This window comes from Carettochelys insculpta, chromosome 3 (assembly GCF_033958435.1).
Source record: "Carettochelys insculpta isolate YL-2023 chromosome 3, ASM3395843v1, whole genome shotgun sequence".
Classification (NCBI taxonomy): Eukaryota; Metazoa; Chordata; order Testudines; family Carettochelyidae; genus Carettochelys; species Carettochelys insculpta.
Genome location: NC_134139.1, coordinates 80,624,914 through 80,644,021, shown reverse-complemented (window position 1 = coordinate 80,644,021; position 19,108 = coordinate 80,624,914). Strand labels below are relative to the sequence as shown.

Below are 19,108 nucleotides of genomic sequence, written 5' to 3'. Positions count from 1 at the left end.
AATCCAGTCTACATCCAAGTTGACAAACCTTGGTCTTTTTTTTTTAATGTTGCTAGCAACAAATCTTCTGTTGCCAGGGAACTAAAAATAAACCAGTCTCCCTCCCTTCCCCCACCCATTTTGAGTTCTTGAATTGGCTGCATACAACAGAAATTTCAAGGTCATTTCCCGCAATCAGTATTCAGCTGCCAGGAGTCGTCTGTTATTTGCAAGAGCTAGTGTACAATTGGGAAATACTCCAATATTCAGTCAATGGATACTGCCATAAAAGTGACCTCCAAACAGGGTTAGTAATAACTCAACTCTAGAAATATAAAATGAATGCCCCAAATAGCAAGGTTAAATAGGGCAGCTAGAATTCACTTGATAAGCTGCATAGCCTCCTTGCCTTTTCTTTCTTGTGCCACTTTCCTAAAACTGAGCATAGCCTATCTCCTCCTTCACAGGAGCCTCCAACATGAACAATGCTGTTGATTTCACCCCATCATGCAAGTCAACTAGAGTATGAAGCCAATAATGCTGTGTTTGGTGTTGTACCATTATTATTTCTTGTCTCCAAACTGTGGTATTCCCAAAAATACATCAGCTATAAGTGGAAACAGGAAACTTTAATTCTACCCTGACCCACAACCCAATTCTCATACCTTCACCAGCTTTTTGTCCATTTCTGTACACATTGAAAAAATCTTCCCCCTAGTCTCCAAGGGCCTTTTAAGAATCTTGTCTCTCTTGTGCTTCAGTCTCATCTCTTACTATTCTCTAGATCATTCACTGAACTCATTGAGTTGCACTATTTTTAATGCGACCTTCTTTCCACTTCTGAATCTGGGCAACTGATGGAAGGCCAAGCTCTCCTTCCTGTCTGTAATTAGGGGCAAGCACATGAGACTTATTTTTTCCATTGCCTTGCATATTATGTGGCCATTGGGTAGTGTGTTACACCCAATTCACACTTACTTTACACAGAGGTAAGTGATTTCACAATGTACAAGACAACGGAAAAAATCAGACAAGCCCTTCTCTAACCCTATTTAATAACCACTCTATGTCTTGTTAGCACAGTCTGCCTTTAAATTTAACTCCTACTTTTCCCATACTTTTCTCTACCCTCAAATAATCCAATGTCCCTGAAACAAAATTATGATGTTCAGCCATTTGTGTAAATGCCATCATGTGTAGGGCTGCTACCATTGCTGAGTAAAATTCTGCATATGCTGCTTATAAGGCAAACTGTAAGCCTTGTGAAGTGTTTTCAAACAGACACCATACAAAATAATTCTGTAAGGAAACACTAAATCTGGGGCCAGTGTCTAATCAAAGAATGCTAGCTTACCGACCCATAACTGGAGTTCTCCAACAAAATGTACTGTGTCTACAAACGAACACTCTTAGATCTGCACAGAAGAGTGCTCAAGTCCAACAGGAAGCTCTATAGAGGTAATTTCGTGAAGAAGCACCAGTCACGTTTTGTGAGTAAGGGAAATTAATAACCTAGCCAAGAACGTATTATCTTTTTTCCATATAAATTTTTTCAGTAAGAAGGGTTTTTGAGCAAAAGCACTTGACTGTGTGTTGAAAATCCCAGCTGAAGATGTCTCAAAAGGATGCAGAATTAAACTGTGCTGTAGATCTTGTCATACTCAGAGCATTGGGTGAGCAGTATAATACAGTTTCTAACTGAGACATGACTACTGTGTATTGAGCACTGCACTTAACAGTAATTAAAATGACCACATATGTTTACTGGCAATATTACATTTGGGCACATTACTTCAAACTGCATTTTTCATGTGTTTATTCAACTCACTTTGGCTATGTCTACACTACATTCTGCTTTCGGAAGCAAAATGCAAATAAGGGAGATCAAAAATGCAAATGAAACACTGATTTACAAATCCTGTGCTTCATTTGCATATTCTAACCTGTTGACATCTCCGGAAGAGGCTTTTCTGAAAACAAAAATAGCCATGTAGATGGGGTTCCTTAAAAAACAAACCCTATTTTCGAAAGAACCCTTCTTCCTTCAAGAAAATAGGAAGAACGGTTCTTTCAAAAGCAGGATTTATTTTTGAAGGAACCTTGTTTTTTGAGGGGGAGAGGGCTAAAAAAACCCAACCCAATGCTCAGATGTTTCACTTTTGTCCAAACTAGGTGTTCAGGATGTAAGTTATCTGTACTATCTCCTAGTTTGTATTCTTTCAAACACAGCATGTCTTCTTTCACGCAGGAGTATTTGTTTGAAGGAGCCATGTTTGTCCTGAACCATTCTTGCTAGCTTCTCTTCATCTTTCTCAATGATAACTATGTAATCCATGAAACTTAAGCTGTTAATTGTTATCCCATGCAAAGATATCCCTTCTACCTCTTCCTTGATCTTGTCCATCGTTCTCTCTAGGTGTGTGAAAAACATATTTGGCGATATCGGATCTTCTTGTCTCATACATCTATTTGTTTGAAACCAACTTCCCAACTCTCCACACCTTCTCACCGATGCCTCCGCATTGTCATTGACATCCTTCAAAAACCATATCAGTCTGCTATCCACTCCATACAACTTCAACACTGCCCAAGTAATTATCTGGTCTTGACTGTCGAATGCCTTCTGAAAATCAATGAAGCAAGTGTAGATGTTCTTGTTCTTTCATCAACTATCTTTCTCCACTATCAACCTTATTTCCAATATCTGCTGTACGGTACTTCTAACTTTCCTGAACCCCACTTGCTTGTCTGCTATATGCTCTCCTATCTGCGATCTTAGTCTCTCTGTCAGTATCATCATCACCACCTTGCCTAGATGACTCGCTAGGGCAATTGTTCTGTAGTTCTTGCACTCCAATGCACTTCCTTTCTTATGTATTGTCACTAGCATGGATCTTGTCCATTCCTTAGGTGCCTTCCCTTCTTTCCATGCTATATTACTTAGTCAGTATATTTCCTGAATCATACTTTCTCCCCCATATTTAATCATCTCTCCGGTGATCTCATCATTTCCAGGGCTCTTGTTGTTCTTTATTCGTTTCACAGCTATTTCTACTTCCTCCTTCGAAATATTGGTCTCACTCTCTATGCTTGTGGAGATATCTCTTTCAGTTCTTCGATCAGTCTTTCTGAGACATTCGGGTCCAGCTATGCTTCGTATAGATTGGTGCAATATCTCGTCCATCTCTGCACAATCTTTTCCTTGTTCATGAGCACACAACCAAAAAGCCTTCTTTGGTGATCTTGTGGTCCCACTACTTTCCTGAGTGCAGGATTGCTCTCTGATAGGAACTTGTACTGAAGCATAAATGCAAACAAGAAATCAGAGCCTAATAAAGCAATTATCTACTCCAGTGTGTACATTATCATCAGTATGTGACTTGATTGGATTGGAATTTAAAATATCTTCAACTAGGGAAAGCACTTCATAGAAGGCTGAGAGACAGTAGCGAAAAAGAAACATACCATCTTCTTTACCACATTTGGCTATTTGTATCATATACAAATTTAAAAAAAAATTCATCATCCTTTCTCTTTATTCCAAGTTCCCATGATTTCTCAGGTCTATTTTTCCTCCTTCAATCTCCATAAACCAAATTGGCTTTCTGATTCCGTTTGTGGTCCAATAACTACTTTCTATTACAAAAATTACATCACAAAAAATATTTTTTGTAATGGACAGCGTGGTCCACAAGGGTCAAGAAAGGGCTGCTGGGCTGACAGCGAAGACAAGATGAAGACTAAATGCTTCCTTCACCTCCAAAGCTCTTTTCCCTCACTTTCCTTGCCTCCATCCACCAACTCCCACCTAAACTGTACTGGTGCTTAAGTCAGCGCATGGGCCATCAACACCCCACCGCAACATACACTGGCCAAACTGGACAGTATCTACGTAAAAGAATAAATGGACATAAATCAGACATCAGGAATGGTAACATACAAAAACCTGTAGGACAACACTTCAATCTCTCTGGACACTCACTAACAGATTTAAAAGTAGCAGTCCTATAACAAAAAAAATTTCAAAAGTAAAATGGAAAGAGAAATTTCTGAACTACAATTCAGTTGCAAATTTGACTCCATCAAGGAGTCAATCCTCAATCAAGGATTTAACAGAGACTGGGAGTGGTGGCCCATACAAAAGTAGTTTCTCTGCTCTTGATATTCGCACCTCCACATTAGCATCAGACAATGGGATACGTCCCCCAATGAACTGTCTTGTTTTTTCCCCTCTTGATGTTCACTACTTCACATTAACTGCCGATAATAGGCCATTTCCACTGTGACTGAATAGCGCTTGTCAGCTCTGGCCCTCTCCTTTACTGAGACCCCCTCTTTATATCCTCCTCTGAAACCCCTGAGCCCCATCCCACACTCATGTATCTGATGAAGCGGGTCTTTGCCCACAAAAGCTTATGCTCCAAAATATCTGTTAGCCTATAAGCTGTCACACGACTTCTTGTTGTTTCGGTTAGTGTAATTTAAGTCACTCGAAAGGATCCTTATTCACAGCCTCAAGTGACATAATTTTACCAACTTAAGCTGTAATGTGTACATAGCCCAATCCAGCCTTGTGTTGGCATCAAAAAATTGGAAGGACACTTAGCCCTGGAGGTAGAAAGTATCTTTCATTACAACTCTCTGACTACTTTGACACAGAGCAGCATAGAATGCAAGAGTAATCTGGAAAATGATGGGAAACTCAAACCTATCTTCTCTGCCCTTAGCAAAAGACTATTAACTCAAGTTATTCCCTCTTTATCACAAAATGTATCTGAGTCTCATAAAAACACAGTATAAGTGTAACCCATTTGCACTGTTTTAAAATAAATAGATTTGGAGGACTTTAAGATGTTTCACTGAAGAAGGCATTGCACAACTAAACCAGAAAATCAAATAAGAATAACAGAAAGCTACCCAATGACTGTGATGTCAACAATGTATTTTGGAGTTGCGTTGTGGTAGATATCTCATGTTAGACTGGACTGAAATGTTACAATGTCCCCAAGTAAGGAGAGGAGCACAGTCATGCTGCTACACAAGCATACCAGAAATTGAAAATGCTCTTTTCTCCTCTTGCTCTGGGGAGGAGTAAGGCCTTGTCTACACTTAAGTCTATAACAACGCTGGCATGCAGCACACAGCTTTTCCATTTTTAAGTATAGCCACAGTCACAGCCTGAGCTGGGACAGGCATGGAGCTTACTGCGATTTACTCCATCACTGTGAAGCCAAGGAAAGGCTGTAATGATCTCACCCTTTTTTATCTTATTGTATGCAAGGTATAGTGTACAAGAAAGAGGACAATTTTTTAAACCATCACCTAATATTTTCTGAATGGTCCTTATTCACTGTCCGTGTTAGTGTTTTCTGACCATAAGTAAATACCTACCTTATTTTGACAGATCTGGTGGACTGCTCTAGAATGAGCATCTGGTATCACTGCTGCACTGCAGCCTACATTGAGGTCAAAAACTTCTAATGCTCTGTTGCTACCAGCTGTCAGTATAATATCTGTAACCTCTACAAGTTAAAGTTCAAACAGAGAGAGATCTAATGGGAACAAGAGCAGAAACATTGGCTACGTTTTTAATAACATCTATTTTTATGAATTAATTGATAAATGTTTACTCAAGTTCCACAAGCAGAATGCATCATGTTGAGCAAAAATAGGCAGAAATATATACACATTTAAACTGAAACAAACTCCTTAATTATTTCAACAGCCAGATTATTACTAGCAGAGAGGCAAAATATACCAGCAGCCTGCAAGAAAATGGATTTTTTTAAAGACAACACTATACATATGTAGAATAGGATGATTCATTTGTGGTTTTACCAAACCATACATAAAATGGCCATCCCAAATTCATGCCAATAAAATCTATATCATACTCCACCATCTATGAATATATAATAACAGTCCTTATGTAGTATTTTGCGGGAAGAGACGTTCCCTCCAAATATTTTTAAAACATCAAAAAAATTCTCACAGTATCCCATTGAGGTAGTGAAGTACTCTTATTGCCATTTTACAGATGGGAAAGGTGATACAGAGTAGTAAAGTGATTTAACCAAGGTCAGTGCCAGAAATCAGATTTATAAGTGAAGTACTCCTAAATCCACATACATAATAGCAATTGACCAGAGAAATAACTTACTTGGAATCATGGTGGTGTCTATCACTGACAATACCTGAAGCAAGATTGATTTTTTCTAAAAGTTGTTGTCTAAGAATTATTTTGGAGAAGTTCCATGTCACACAGGGGATCAGATTAGATTATCACAGCAATCTCGTGTGCCTTAGAATATATAGCTATGTCTAGATTGCAGGCTTCTGTTGGGATCCCTGAGGCCTTCCGACCAAAGTCTGCCATTCCAGGAACTCCCTGCCGATAACCCGGTCATCCTTGTTCCATGAGGAAGAAGGGAGGTGTCGGCACAAGGTGTTTTCCCAACATTTGGCTCCATTTGGATGGGCCAAACATCGAGAAAGCCTCTCCAGACTGAATTGTAAGGAGGAGATACGCAAATGTGTTGTGCAATTTGCATATCCATTGCCGACAATTCTCAGTAATTTAGACATAGCCTATTATGCTATGAAGCCAACAGCTCTTTCACTAAAATATACAGAATAAAAAGCCGCTAGCTAGCTTGTTCCAACTTTATAATTTGAATATTTTCATGCCATTTAGCCTAAAATTTTGAACAAAAACAATTATACAGGATACAAGAGTAGAAATCATTTATTGCTGAAAGGCTGGTAATCTCCACTGTAGAAGCCATGGGGAATTTCTGTACTGATCTGCAAATACTCTTCTGTTTGTATCTGCAAAAGATATGAGATTACTATTTGGCAAAAAAAAGTTTATCAGCCGTGGCCAAAAGTAAACTTCTAATGAAAACACCCTGAAGCCAAGATTCCCTTTTTAGTACCACACATACAGCCACAGTAATACAAAGGTTCAGCTCTGCTGAAACAAACAAACAAACAAACAAAAACAAAACAACCCTCCCCCCCACCACCACCAATTTAGCTGGAAGACTGAGGGTAGCATGGGTACTTTTTTTAACTTCTCCATAAACTTAAAATCAGAAAAATTTAGCCTTCATCCAAAAGGCATTAGTGTAAATCTTCCAAATATAACGTCTGTAAAAGTAGAAAAACCACCAGTTATAGTTATGTATTTCACAATGCTGCATTCGAGGAGTGGAGAAGAGAAAGAAATGGGTGAGGAAAAAACAAACTCTACCTTGAGGGTCACCCCGCAAAGGATTAGACATCGGATTTTGGATGGATGGATGGATGGATAGATAGAAAGGTTGCCAAAACTGGAAATCTTTGCGCTGGACAATTTTGTATTTGGATACATTGAGATTTCAACCAATTTTCTTAAAAACCTTTCAGAAGGTGTAAAATTTGTCACATAGACATGGTACTAGCACTAGTAATAATGTGTTACATTGACATTCTGAAAGGTTTCTAAGACAGGGTCTAAGAAATAGATGCACAGGAGCTTAGTACTTAGCAGGTAAAAAGATGCACAGGAGCTTAGTATTCCTTACATAAAGTAAGGGCTATTCTGAAAAAGATGCATATTTTAGAGTGTTTGTCTGTTAGATGAAGAATTCTTCCTAACCAATAAGAGGTGGGACCATCAAATGCAGTATACAGCTTCCTTTTATCATAACTTAAAGCAAAGTACGGGTTTGGTTATGCCAGGAAAACAAAGATATGCCTGGAATGAGATTGCTTCTCATAAAACAGAGACAGAGAGAAAGCTGTGCTAGTCTATATACTATCAAAACAAAAAAGTAGTCAAGCAGCACTTTAAAGACTAACAAAATAATTTATTAGGTGAGATTTCGTGGGACAGACCCACTTCTTCAGACCATAGCCTTACCAGAACAGAATCAAAATTTAAGGCACAGAGAACCAAAAATAGTAATCAAGGTTGACAAATCAGAAAAAAATGATCAAGTTGAGCAAATAGAGGGTAGAGGGGCGGGCGGGGGGGGCAGTCAAGAATTAGATTAAGCCAAGTATGCAAAAGAGCCCCTATAATGACCCAAAAATTACTCAGATGTGACCTACTGGCAGTGTATATTTTATTTTTATACATGTACCATTTTTGTATCTGAGATCAAGAAGATTGACTGTAAATTTATTATCAATGTGTTCATGCTGGCTACGTCTACACTAGTGAATTTTTTTGAAAAAGCCATGGCTCTTTTCATATGAAATTGGAAGAACACAGCAATTTTTTCATCATCCCTCTTCTCCTCGGTGAGGAAGATCATCTTTTTCTGAAAGATTCTTTCAGGAAAAAAAACATGTGTAGATGTCCTGGGGGCTTTTTTTCGAAAGAGCAGTTCTTCTGGTGCCGGAGTTTTCGATCCCTGGCCCGTTCTTTTGGGGGCTGTGTGGATGCAAAGATCAAAAGAGCCGACTGATTTTTTAGATCTGATTTGTGTGTGTGTGTGTGTGTGTGGATGCGCTCTTTCAAAAGAAGTTTTTTCAGAAGAGATCTTCCAGAAGAACTTCTTTTGAAGGATCACTGCAGTGTAGACATAGCCGTTGGGAAACGCCTATTACCAGCCCATGAGAAACAACAATGAAGAAGTCCACTACAGAGCTAATAGCCCATTAAACAAGATACAATTCAGCGGGATAGAACTGTTTTCCTGAAGATGTGCTACACTTCTTCCGACTCATGAAAATTTGTGACCATTCACCAGATGCTGAAATCCATCACGAGTTTTATATTTTTCCACGGAGGTGTGGGAGAATTGAACAATGGTTTCCTGTCCCAGGGAAATGCTATATAAGGCAAGAAAAGTACGCAATGATTGTCTTCAGCTAGGGGTCTGGAATAATTTTCATAGTAGTGGTGGTGCTGATAATTGTTGTACCATACTGGAAACCCTGTTTGTAAGGGAAACCCCGTCAAGCCAGGGTATGCTTCAGCAGCCCCCGCATCCTAATTCCAGCACCTATGACTGGCCTTACAGCTAGCCTTACAGACTGCCTCTCCACCCCAAGAAAAGACATGAAAACACCTGGACACAAAAGGATTCTAACAACAGGAGTGGAAGAGAACTGCTGGAGCCAGGACAGAGAGGACATCTCTAGCCTGAGAAGGACTTTACCTGAAATAAGACCTAGTGTGAGAAATTATGATTTGTAATACATTCTCTTAGGCTAAGGCTACAATATTGTTTCTATTCTGGCATACAGTTGTATCCCAAATTAGAAACAGCATGGCTATTTCGAGCAGGGTGTTTCATTCCTGGTAACCCTCATCAGACAAGGGTTAATGGGAAGCTCAAAATAAGAAGTTATGTCGAACCTAGGCACAGTGTAGCCTGCACTGGGTTCAAAATAAGATACCTTGAAATAAGTTACACAATTTGTACAATGCAAATTGTATAACTTACTTTGAGCTAGGGCTACAGTGTAGCTCTAGCCTTAGTGTATTAAGCTCAGCTTGTTTTTTTGTTTGTTTTGTTTTGTTTTTTTTTATTTAGTAACTTACATTTTTCTATTTGCTATCTCTTATGAACACTTAAATTCTAACGTAATAAAGTCATGTTTGTATATTAATAAACCCAGTGCAAATAATTATTCTCTTGGGGGAGTGCAAACAACGGTGCCCCCTTTATCAGTGAATGAAACATGCAAACATTTTATCATCTTGCACCGTATGATACTTTTTACAGTATAAGATAGTTTTCTGGAGTTCTGGTCCCGTTGAGGCTATGCACCTGGGTGCTGTGGCAAATCCCTTTCACTGAGGTTTCCCAGAGTTGATTTGATATCAAGGTCTATATTATTCCGCTGTGGGCTATGACCCCAACTCTGTGCCAATGCTAAAGGAGACCGAAAACTTGGGTGACAGGGTGCCACAAAGGGCAGGTAGATTGGCTCATAGTCTTCCTGTACATCAAGTGATGGTCTCAAAGGGATCTCTGTGGCCGAACCTGTCAAGCCCTAATTTGGAAGGCCCCACAGAATGGGAAAAGTATTGTTATTTCTATTTTTCACTGTATTGTTTTACCTCCACAAACTGAGAGAAGCCATTGGCAATCAAGATTGCATGACCATGATCTTCTAATTAAATGATTAAAGCATTCTTTATGGTTCCTTGTAGACTCTTCTTGAATCCATTCCAACAAGCATTTTTCCAAATGCAGAGCATGGAGTGAGAGTTGTGAGAAACAAAAGAAGTGACACCGAGCTTTATAAAAGTAAAAATGCCAGGAAATGGACTGGAGGGAAGCCAAAAAGAAAATGTCAAAGCAAATCAAACTTTTTCAAACATACATTTTTTTTTTTTTACTAACAACTGGTCTGCAGAATAATCTGAAGCCGTGTCTACACGTGCACGCTACTTCGAAGTAGTGGCACTAACTTCGAAATAGCGCCCGTCACGGCTACACGTGTTGGGCGTTATTTCGAAGTTGAAATCGACGTTAGGCGGCGAGACGTCGAAGCCGTTAACCCCATGAGGGGACGGGAATAGCACCCTACTTTGACGTTCAACGTCGAAGTAGGGACCGTGTAGACGATCCGCGTCCCGCAACATCGAAATAGAGGGTCCGCCATGGCGGCCATCAGCTGAGGGGTTGAGAGACGCTCTCTCTCCAGCCCCTGCAGGGCTCTATGGTCACCATGTGCAGCAGCCATTAGCCCAGGGCTTCTGGCTGCTGCTGCGGCAGCTGGGGATCCATGCTGCATGCACAAGGTCTGCAACCAGTTGTCGGCTCTGTAGATCTTGTGTTGTTTAGTGCAACTGTGTCTGGGAGGGGCCCTTTAAGGGAGCGGCTTGCTGTTGAGTCTGCCCTGTGACCCTGTCTGCAGCTGTTCCTGGCACCCTTATTTTGATGTGTGCTACTTTGGCGTGTAGACGTTCCCTCGCAGTGCCTATTTCGATGTGGTGCTGCGCAACGTCGATGTTGAACGTCGACGTTGCCGGCCCTGGAGGACGTGTAGACGTTATTCATCGAAATAGCCTATTTCAATGTCGCCACATCAAAATAAGCTACTTCGATGTAGGCTTCACGTGTAGACGTAGCTTGAGAGTTGTTTTTATAATGTCAACACTTTCGTGCTTGCCCTTTTAGCATTACAAAACATCTACTAATATTTTCAAAAACAGATAGTTTTAGATATAAAAATAAAGGTAATTGTTACAAAACATAACCCAAGAAAACTAACAGCATGCTGTTGGAGATGGCATTTATTTATTAAGTGATATTGATTTAGTGGATATCTGGCAGCATCAAGAGGAAAATATTTGAAGAAAAATAGAGATCTCTAGATACTGTATGGTGATCCTGCAATTTAATTGCTTTGTAGAGTCTGAGTCCACAAAAATATTACGAAGATCAATCCATTAAACAATCTGGCTGTCTACGCTTGTATTCCTCTTTCGAAAGAGCTATGCAAATGAGGGAAACTGAAAATGCAACAGTAATAGTAGTGTAATAGTAGTAAAAGCTCATCACCTAATAATTTATTTGGTTAGTCTTTAAAGTCCTACACGGCTGCTGCTTTGTTTTCTCAGAATTAGAATTTCTATAGCATCTCATTCTGGGACCAAAAATGGACTTAACAAATGTAGTTAACAAGTAATACTCACATTCTAGAGAAAGGGAAACTGAGGTACAGAACACTTCAGTTACTTGTCTCAAGTCCTACAATTGATCACTGGTAGAAGTAGGGACACAAATCATGTTTCCTTACTCCCCATTCCCTACTATAACCACTAGAAGGTAAACACTGCAGAATCTGAGATGTTTCTACTGTAGATTCTGAGATGCTGTAGAAAGCTAAAGAAAGATTCTATTATCTTTCATTATTTTTGCAATTTTACAGTCTTCAGTTCCTAGAACTGTGTAAAAAGATGCAACTACACTTTCCACTCAGAGACAGCTGGCAGCAAGTCTGAATTCATACAAATAACAGTCACAGCAATCTCTATCAACAGGAGAACAGAGAGCTATTATTATTCTGATCACTTCTAAAAGTAGGGAATTACAAGCGTTTAGGAACTGAGTGCTTGATTTTATGCAAACATCTATATTATGACAATGGAGATTACTGGAATTCCTATTTTGAATAACCAGCTGTTTGAAGTCAGATTAGATTATTATAATGATACCTTCTAACTTGAAGATCTATGAATCTAAAATCTATTAATATTTTCTAAAACATATTTTTAGATATAAAAATACAGGTAATTGTTTATTTTAACTCTTTGTTTTGATTCTGTAGGTAATAGTTTGAGAGTTTGAATATGCCTTTAGTAACACTCCTCAATTCAAGAAAGCATTCCTGTTCAAGAGCGCATCTAAGCATGTCTTAAGTCCCACTGAAGATGATAGGATGGACATTACACAAGTGGGCTACATCTACACTACAGCAAACTGTTGACAGAAGTCACTGTCCGAAGAGATCTGACAAAGCTGCTGTCGACAGATTGCATCAACCCACAAAAGCAGAGCACTCTGCTGATCCACTCTGTCAACAGAAAGCAGCCAGACTCCCTGGCCTCTTTCTCAACAGAACGGATGACTGGGAGCACAGCAGACAGGGCTGCCCAGTGACCTGGAAGCCCTGTCTGTTGATAGAAGGTCCCCCGGTGCATCCACACAGGTTTTTTGTTGACAGATTCTGTTGAGAAAGGTACTCTGCCTCGTGGGGGAGATGAAGAAGGTTGTTGATGGAAGTGCCAAGTTTTATGGACATGCTCTTGACAAAAGGCATTTTGTGTGTGGACGTGCCGTGCGTTTGTCAACAAAACCCCAGTTTTGTTGAGAAAACTCCCTACTGTAGACATAGGCATGCATATGTTTTCATGTTTTCCTGACATGAAGTCACAGGGTCAATGAAGCTAGGACAGTTTCCCCAATTTAAGAATTGAAGTGCTTGCTCGTAGTTGTAAGCCCTATAACTATACTCTTTTGCCCTTAATTCTATCCTACTTCTGCCTCAAAATTTACAGTGCTAATATAAAGCAAAATAAAGTATTAAAGTTTCTTTTAAGAAAACAGCTGTTTGCCTATAATTATTTAAAGTTTTAAGAAGTAGAAAGAAAATATAATAGAAAGGAAATTGCTGCATAGCTGTGCTCTCTGCTATATACTTTAGAGAATTTTACGCTTAGATCAAGAACTCCTCCTAAACAGTAAGAAGTAGGACCACCAAATTTGATATACAGCTTCCTCTTATCATAACTTACAGCAATGTAGGGGTTTGGTTGTGCCAAGAAAATGTGATGAGCCTGGATTGGGACAGTTTCCCATAAAACCAAACAGAAAAGAGACAGAATCCTGAAATCAAGTACAGTCCTCAAAATTGATATAACTCAGTGAATGTTGAAAGAGACTGAATCAAGATGAGGCAGAAAAATAAGATGAACCTGAAATAGGACTACAGTCTTAGAGAGGTAACTGTGTTAGTCTGTAGTGTCACAAAAAAACAAGCAGTCCAGTAGCACCTTAAAGACTAACAATTTTATTTATTAGTGTAATGAGCTTTCATGGGTAAGACCCACTTCATCAGATTTGCTGGAATAGGACTATTTCTCAGTAAACCTTAGAGAAAAGATATATAATGGAGAAATTTGGAGTAGTGCTCTGTTTTGGCACAGCTAAATCAATGCTTACAGTTTGAAAACTAGAAGAAAAGATTATTGGAAATCAAATTGACTACAGCCCTTTTTTGTTAAAATATAGTGAATTATAAGAATTTATAAGGATGAAGAAAAAATACACTTGATGGAATTCCCATTTTAAAAAAATTACTAAAATTATTAAATGGACAAATTTTAAGAATTCCTTTTAAGAAATGCAAAATAAAAGCTAATGTTATAAAATAATACTGTATTTTTAAAACATACTGAAGCATGTACATTTTCCTTTCATTTAAAAAAAAACCAGAAACTTTAAGGACCCAAACAATGCTGGATAAATCTGCTAGTAAAAATATAAAGCTCAAATATGAAATTTTAGAACTATACAGATGCACAAAAATATTGCAGTAAATTAGTGAACATGAACTGAAAACAGAAATGTGCATAATGGGAGATCAGGAAAGTGTGATGTGTTTCAGTAATAAATTAAAAGAACAGGCAGTCAGTGGCACTTTCAAGTATTTAGGTCAGACCTAGTGAAAGAATGACCAAGAGGAGGCAAGAACTAGAAAAACAAGGTTATGGGAGAGGAGTAGGTGAACAGATCTACAGCAGAAGGCAGGAAATCCATGCAGAAATTTCAAGACTGAAAAGCAGTGAAAGTGATGGACTTGATAGGATTTCATTTGCCAGAGCAGGAAAGCTATCTGGCTAAATCTGAAGTTCGGGAAGTATTTAGGAATACCATAAAAGAAGCTAGTTTCAATAAATGTAGGGAGAAGTAATTAAGGCATGAATTCATATGCAGCAGAGGCAATGGAACATATTCTTGATCAAAAAACTTCAGGGAAATTATTCATTTTCATTTTGTTATGCAAAAACAAAGACATATGTAAGAATACGCTTATTAAAATAATCCACAAAGTTAGAGTGTTCTACTGTTCTGCTAATGGAAATGTTTACCCACCTTTTTAAGTCATCCTTCCTCATGTCAAGATAATAACTTAACAGATGAAATTCAGCTCCACAACATAGCAATATAAATGTATCTATGTAATAAAACTGTGCAAAACGTGCAGGTTTATGGAACATCTCCTTACCCTGAAAGGCAATGTTAATAATTATGAATAGAATATATATAGTACACATACACACCCAAACACATACACTAAATAATTTTCCAGAAAATGTATAGCATTAAGATATAAAAGGTTATCTGAATAACTATATGGCCTTTTTTATAATACTTGCTTATCTCAAGGCATACATTTTTATTTAAATTACTTGGAATTAGGTTAACAACATCTATAGTAGGTTATTCTGTAATTCTTCATACTAAAAGTAGTAGTGAGCAAAGCTAAAACCTTCAGAAGTTTTGAGTTCCTCAGGTTTGGGTTATGTAACTTGAGACTTGTAAGGCCTGTCTTGAAAAGGTGTTATGTACCCATAATCCTCTCTGGAATCCACGAGAGTTATGAGTATTCAGCAACTAAAAGTCAGATGACAGGCCATCTCTTCCCAATTTATGCTGAGACACATGAGTTCTAATGTAAAATTAAGCCTCGCTTACAATCTCACAATAGTATTCTCAAATGTCTCTAAAAAATCCTGATATTTAAGAATTCCATTGTGAGATCATGAATGATGGTTAACTCAGAAATCAGGGACAGAAGGGGCAGTCTGGCTGCTCTGTCAACAGAGCAGAGCACTCTTTTGATATGCTTTTAGTGTGTGGCCACACTCTGTCAACAGACACTTTGTTGGGAAATCTCTTCTGACAGTTACTTCTGTTGACACTGCATTGTAATATAATCGTAGCCTATGGCTGAGTCTACACTTCGAGATAGAACATAAGAACATAAGAACATAAGAATGGCCATACTGGGTCAGACCAAAGGTCCATCAAGCCCAGCATCCCATCTGCCGACGGTGGCCAATGCCAGGCGCCCCAGAGAAGGAGAACAGAAGACAAGTGATTTATCTCCTGCCATCCATCTCCTGCCCTTGTTATGAAGGCTAGGGCACCATACTTTATCCCTGGCTAATAGCCATTTATGGACCTGACCTGCAAAAATTTATCAAGCTCTTTTTTAAACCCTAATAGAGTCCTGGCCTTCACAGCCGCCTCGGGCAAGGAGTTCCACAGGTTGACTGTGCGCTGTGTGAAGAAAAATTTCCTTTTATTAGTTTTGAACCCACTACCCATCAATTTCATTTGGTGTCCCCTAGTTCTTGTATTATGGGAAAAGGTAAATAATTTTTCTATATTCACTTTCTCCACACCATTCATGATTTTATATACCTCTATCATATCGCCCCTCAATCGCCTCTTTTCCAAACTGAAAAGTCCCAGTCTCTCTAGCCTCTCCCCATATGGGACCCTTTCCAAGCCCCTAATCATCTTAGTCGCCCTTTTCTGAACCTTTTCTAATGCCAATATATCTTTTTTGAGGTGAGGAGACCACATCTGCACGCAGTACTCGAGATGTGGGCGTACCATAGTTTTATATAGGGGAAGTATGATATCTTTTGTCTTATTATCGATCCCTTTTTTAATAATTCCTAACATCCTATTTGCCTTACTAACTGCCGCTGCACACTGCGTGGATGTCTTCAGAGAACTATCCACTATAACTCCAAGATCCCTTTCCTGATCTGTCGTAGCTAAATTTGACCCCATCATGTAGTACGTGTAATTTGGGTTATTTTTTCCAACATGCATTACCTTACACTTACCCACATTAAATTTCATTTGCCATTTTGCTGCCCAATCACTCAGTTTGCTGAGATCTTTTTGTAGTTCTTCACAATCCCTTTTGCTTTTGACTGTCCTGAACAACTTGGTGTCATCTGCAAACTTTGCCACCTCACTGCTTACCTCATTTTCTAGATCATTGATGAACAAGTTGAACAGGATCGGTCCCAGGACTGAGCCCTGGGGAACACCACTAGTTACCCCCCTCCATTGTGAAAATTTACCATTTATTCCCACCCTTTGTTTTCTGTCTTTTAACCAATTCCCGATCCATGAAAGGACCTTTCCTCCTATCCCATGACCACCTAATTTACATAAAAGCCTTTGGTGTGGGACCGTGTCAAAAAAATCAAATTTAAAGGAGTTAGCTCAATATTAAAAGATCGCTGTCTTCACTATAAATATCACTAGCTCAGATGAGTGAGCCCTAACACCAATAACAAAATATCGATATTACTGGATGGACAAAGCATCAATGTCAAACTTCAAATTTTGAATAAAGGCAAGTGTGGAAGCGCCATGTCCTTAATTTGAATTTATTAGCCTCCCGAAATGTCCTGTGGGTATCCCACAAAGCTACATGGTAATCTTCCATATACTGCTGCTTCCTTCTCCACTGCTCTCCATTGAGGTGTGCAGGAAGAAGGCCACAGAAAGCCCATGAAAATTCTGCAGCACCTTGGCCTGCAAACACAAAGGTCCAGATGCATGGCTGACGTAACTGGGCAGGTCTGGACCAGTCTGATAGCAATGCTGCCCCTCGCTACACCAATGTCTGCAGAGGATACGCAGCACAGAGAACCTGGGTGGCTTTGGGGGAGGGCTGAAGGCACAGTTGCCTGCCGCTACACCCATGTCTGCAGTGGACACATGGCTGACAGAACCAGGTGGGGGTGGATAGGGCTGATAGCACAGCTGTCTGCCACTACACCAATATCCGCACAGGACACGCAGCACAGGGAACCCGGGCAGGGTTTGAGGGAGGGCTGAGTTCTGTTACTGGGTGCTCTGAATTCTGAGACAGTGCCTTGCATTCATTTTAATATGAAACACCCACAAGCAACCGGGGCTAAGGCCCTGTGGGATAGGTACCCACAATGCAATGCTCATGCTATCGAACTTACATCAGGCAATGGGGACATGGAAATTCTACACAGAAAAATGGTGGGTCAAATTTCAAGAAGGTTTATGGACACTTAATTTGAATTCATAAGAATGAGGTTAAAAAATCAAATTAAAAATCAAATTTATCTCATAGTGTAGATGCAGTCTATGTGTCTAACTAACGAGTTACTCATTACCAGGAATAGGGCAGGTTCTCTGTTGCAGACTGACCAGATCCTTAATGTTCTGTCTTCTGATGCAGAAACTAACCACTTCTTGTCATGACTCCAGCCAACAGAATTAATTGCACCATCATGACCTAACAAAAATAATAATGGAAATATCAGACAACCTATTCGTCACTTTAATTCAGAGACAACCATATTGATCTCACATAACTGTTCAGAATTTGAAAAATACCTTTCAAGTCAAACTCTTCAAAACCTATACATAAAATCAGTAAACATCAATTTTAGTTGATTTTTCTCTTCACCCAAAATACAGATGAAAAATGTCTTTCATTAATAATCCAAACTTACAAAGTTCAAAAAGTATCAAAAAAGTATCGAATTCTTACATTATAAGCAACTGTGAACATTTTGTGGCCAAAGCTATTAGGGAATTAGTGAGAAAATACTACAAAATAATACAAGTTTTATTCATAATTTTGTTACATGGTTGATTTTATAGAGTTATTTTTATTTACTTTAAATTTGAAATAGTATCTTGAGTATTCTTAAATTTCTGTTATAGTAATCTGACTCAATTCACACTAAATACTTCATGGTGAAAATTTACTGTGCATGAGAACTAACAAAAAATAAAAATAAAAATCCTGTCAAGCCTCTGTGTAAGTTAGCCACAGTGCAGCATTTGGAAAACTTAACTGGTGAGATGAGTAATTAAGCATAGCTTTCACCCACAGCAAGACTTGACGTTGCACCAGTTTGATTGTTCATCTTTTAAAGATCTAATGACTTCTTCTGCATTTAAAATAAAATACCATTAGGATTTTCAAAAAGCTCATACAGGCAATTCATCTTGGAAGATAAAATACTTTCTGTTGTTTCATTCAATTTGCTCCATAAGATCAATAGCAATGTTATCTGTCTCACTGAAAATTAGGTTTACATTTTTAGATCTTGATATTAAGTACATCTGTAGAAAATCCTTTCTGGCCACAGGAATATCGATCTGAAGCCAGGTATTATGAACTAAGTATCATGGTAATCCTCAGTCAACACATCACCATGTTGTGCTAGGACTGATTTAAAAAAAAAAAAGTCTGCTTCAGACACTGGGTTTACACTGTGAAGTGTCTAAAGAAAAAATGCAAACCAGAAACACCGTACTGCCTATAAACCTACTATTGCTAACATTTAATTAATTTTGCATAATATACTGCTAAAATGAAGATTGTACTGTTTATTGCTTAAAATAAAATCAGCCCACTCAGGTAGGTAATTTAGCAGCGTATCAAACTTACACTAGTTAAACTGCAGTGCAAAACATCCCCAGAAAATAAAAACTACAGTGAACTTTTTTTTTTTAATTTCAGGTTTCCAAAGTTAGAGAATGCTATTCTCTAATTAATCATCACCCTTGACTCATCCCATTCCCAGAAAAGGGGTGCA

The 19,108-nt window shown here is 38.7% G+C and overlaps 1 protein-coding gene across 1 annotated transcript in view; it reads right to left on the bottom strand.

The window, feature by feature from the left end:
• The window catches only part of WDR27 (WD repeat domain 27), a 184,157-nt gene that overhangs the window by 93,530 nt on the left and 71,519 nt on the right, over positions 1 to 19,108 (bottom strand). Inside the window, exons 18-21 of the mRNA XM_074988667.1 lie at positions 17,672 to 17,793; positions 14,583 to 14,716; positions 6,710 to 6,807; positions 5,371 to 5,492 (exon numbers count right to left, since the gene is read on the bottom strand). Coding sequence (XP_074844768.1) covers positions 5,371 to 5,492; positions 6,710 to 6,807; positions 14,583 to 14,716; positions 17,672 to 17,793 — 476 coding nt within the window. The remainder of the gene's footprint in view (positions 1 to 5,370; positions 5,493 to 6,709; positions 6,808 to 14,582; positions 14,717 to 17,671; positions 17,794 to 19,108) is intronic.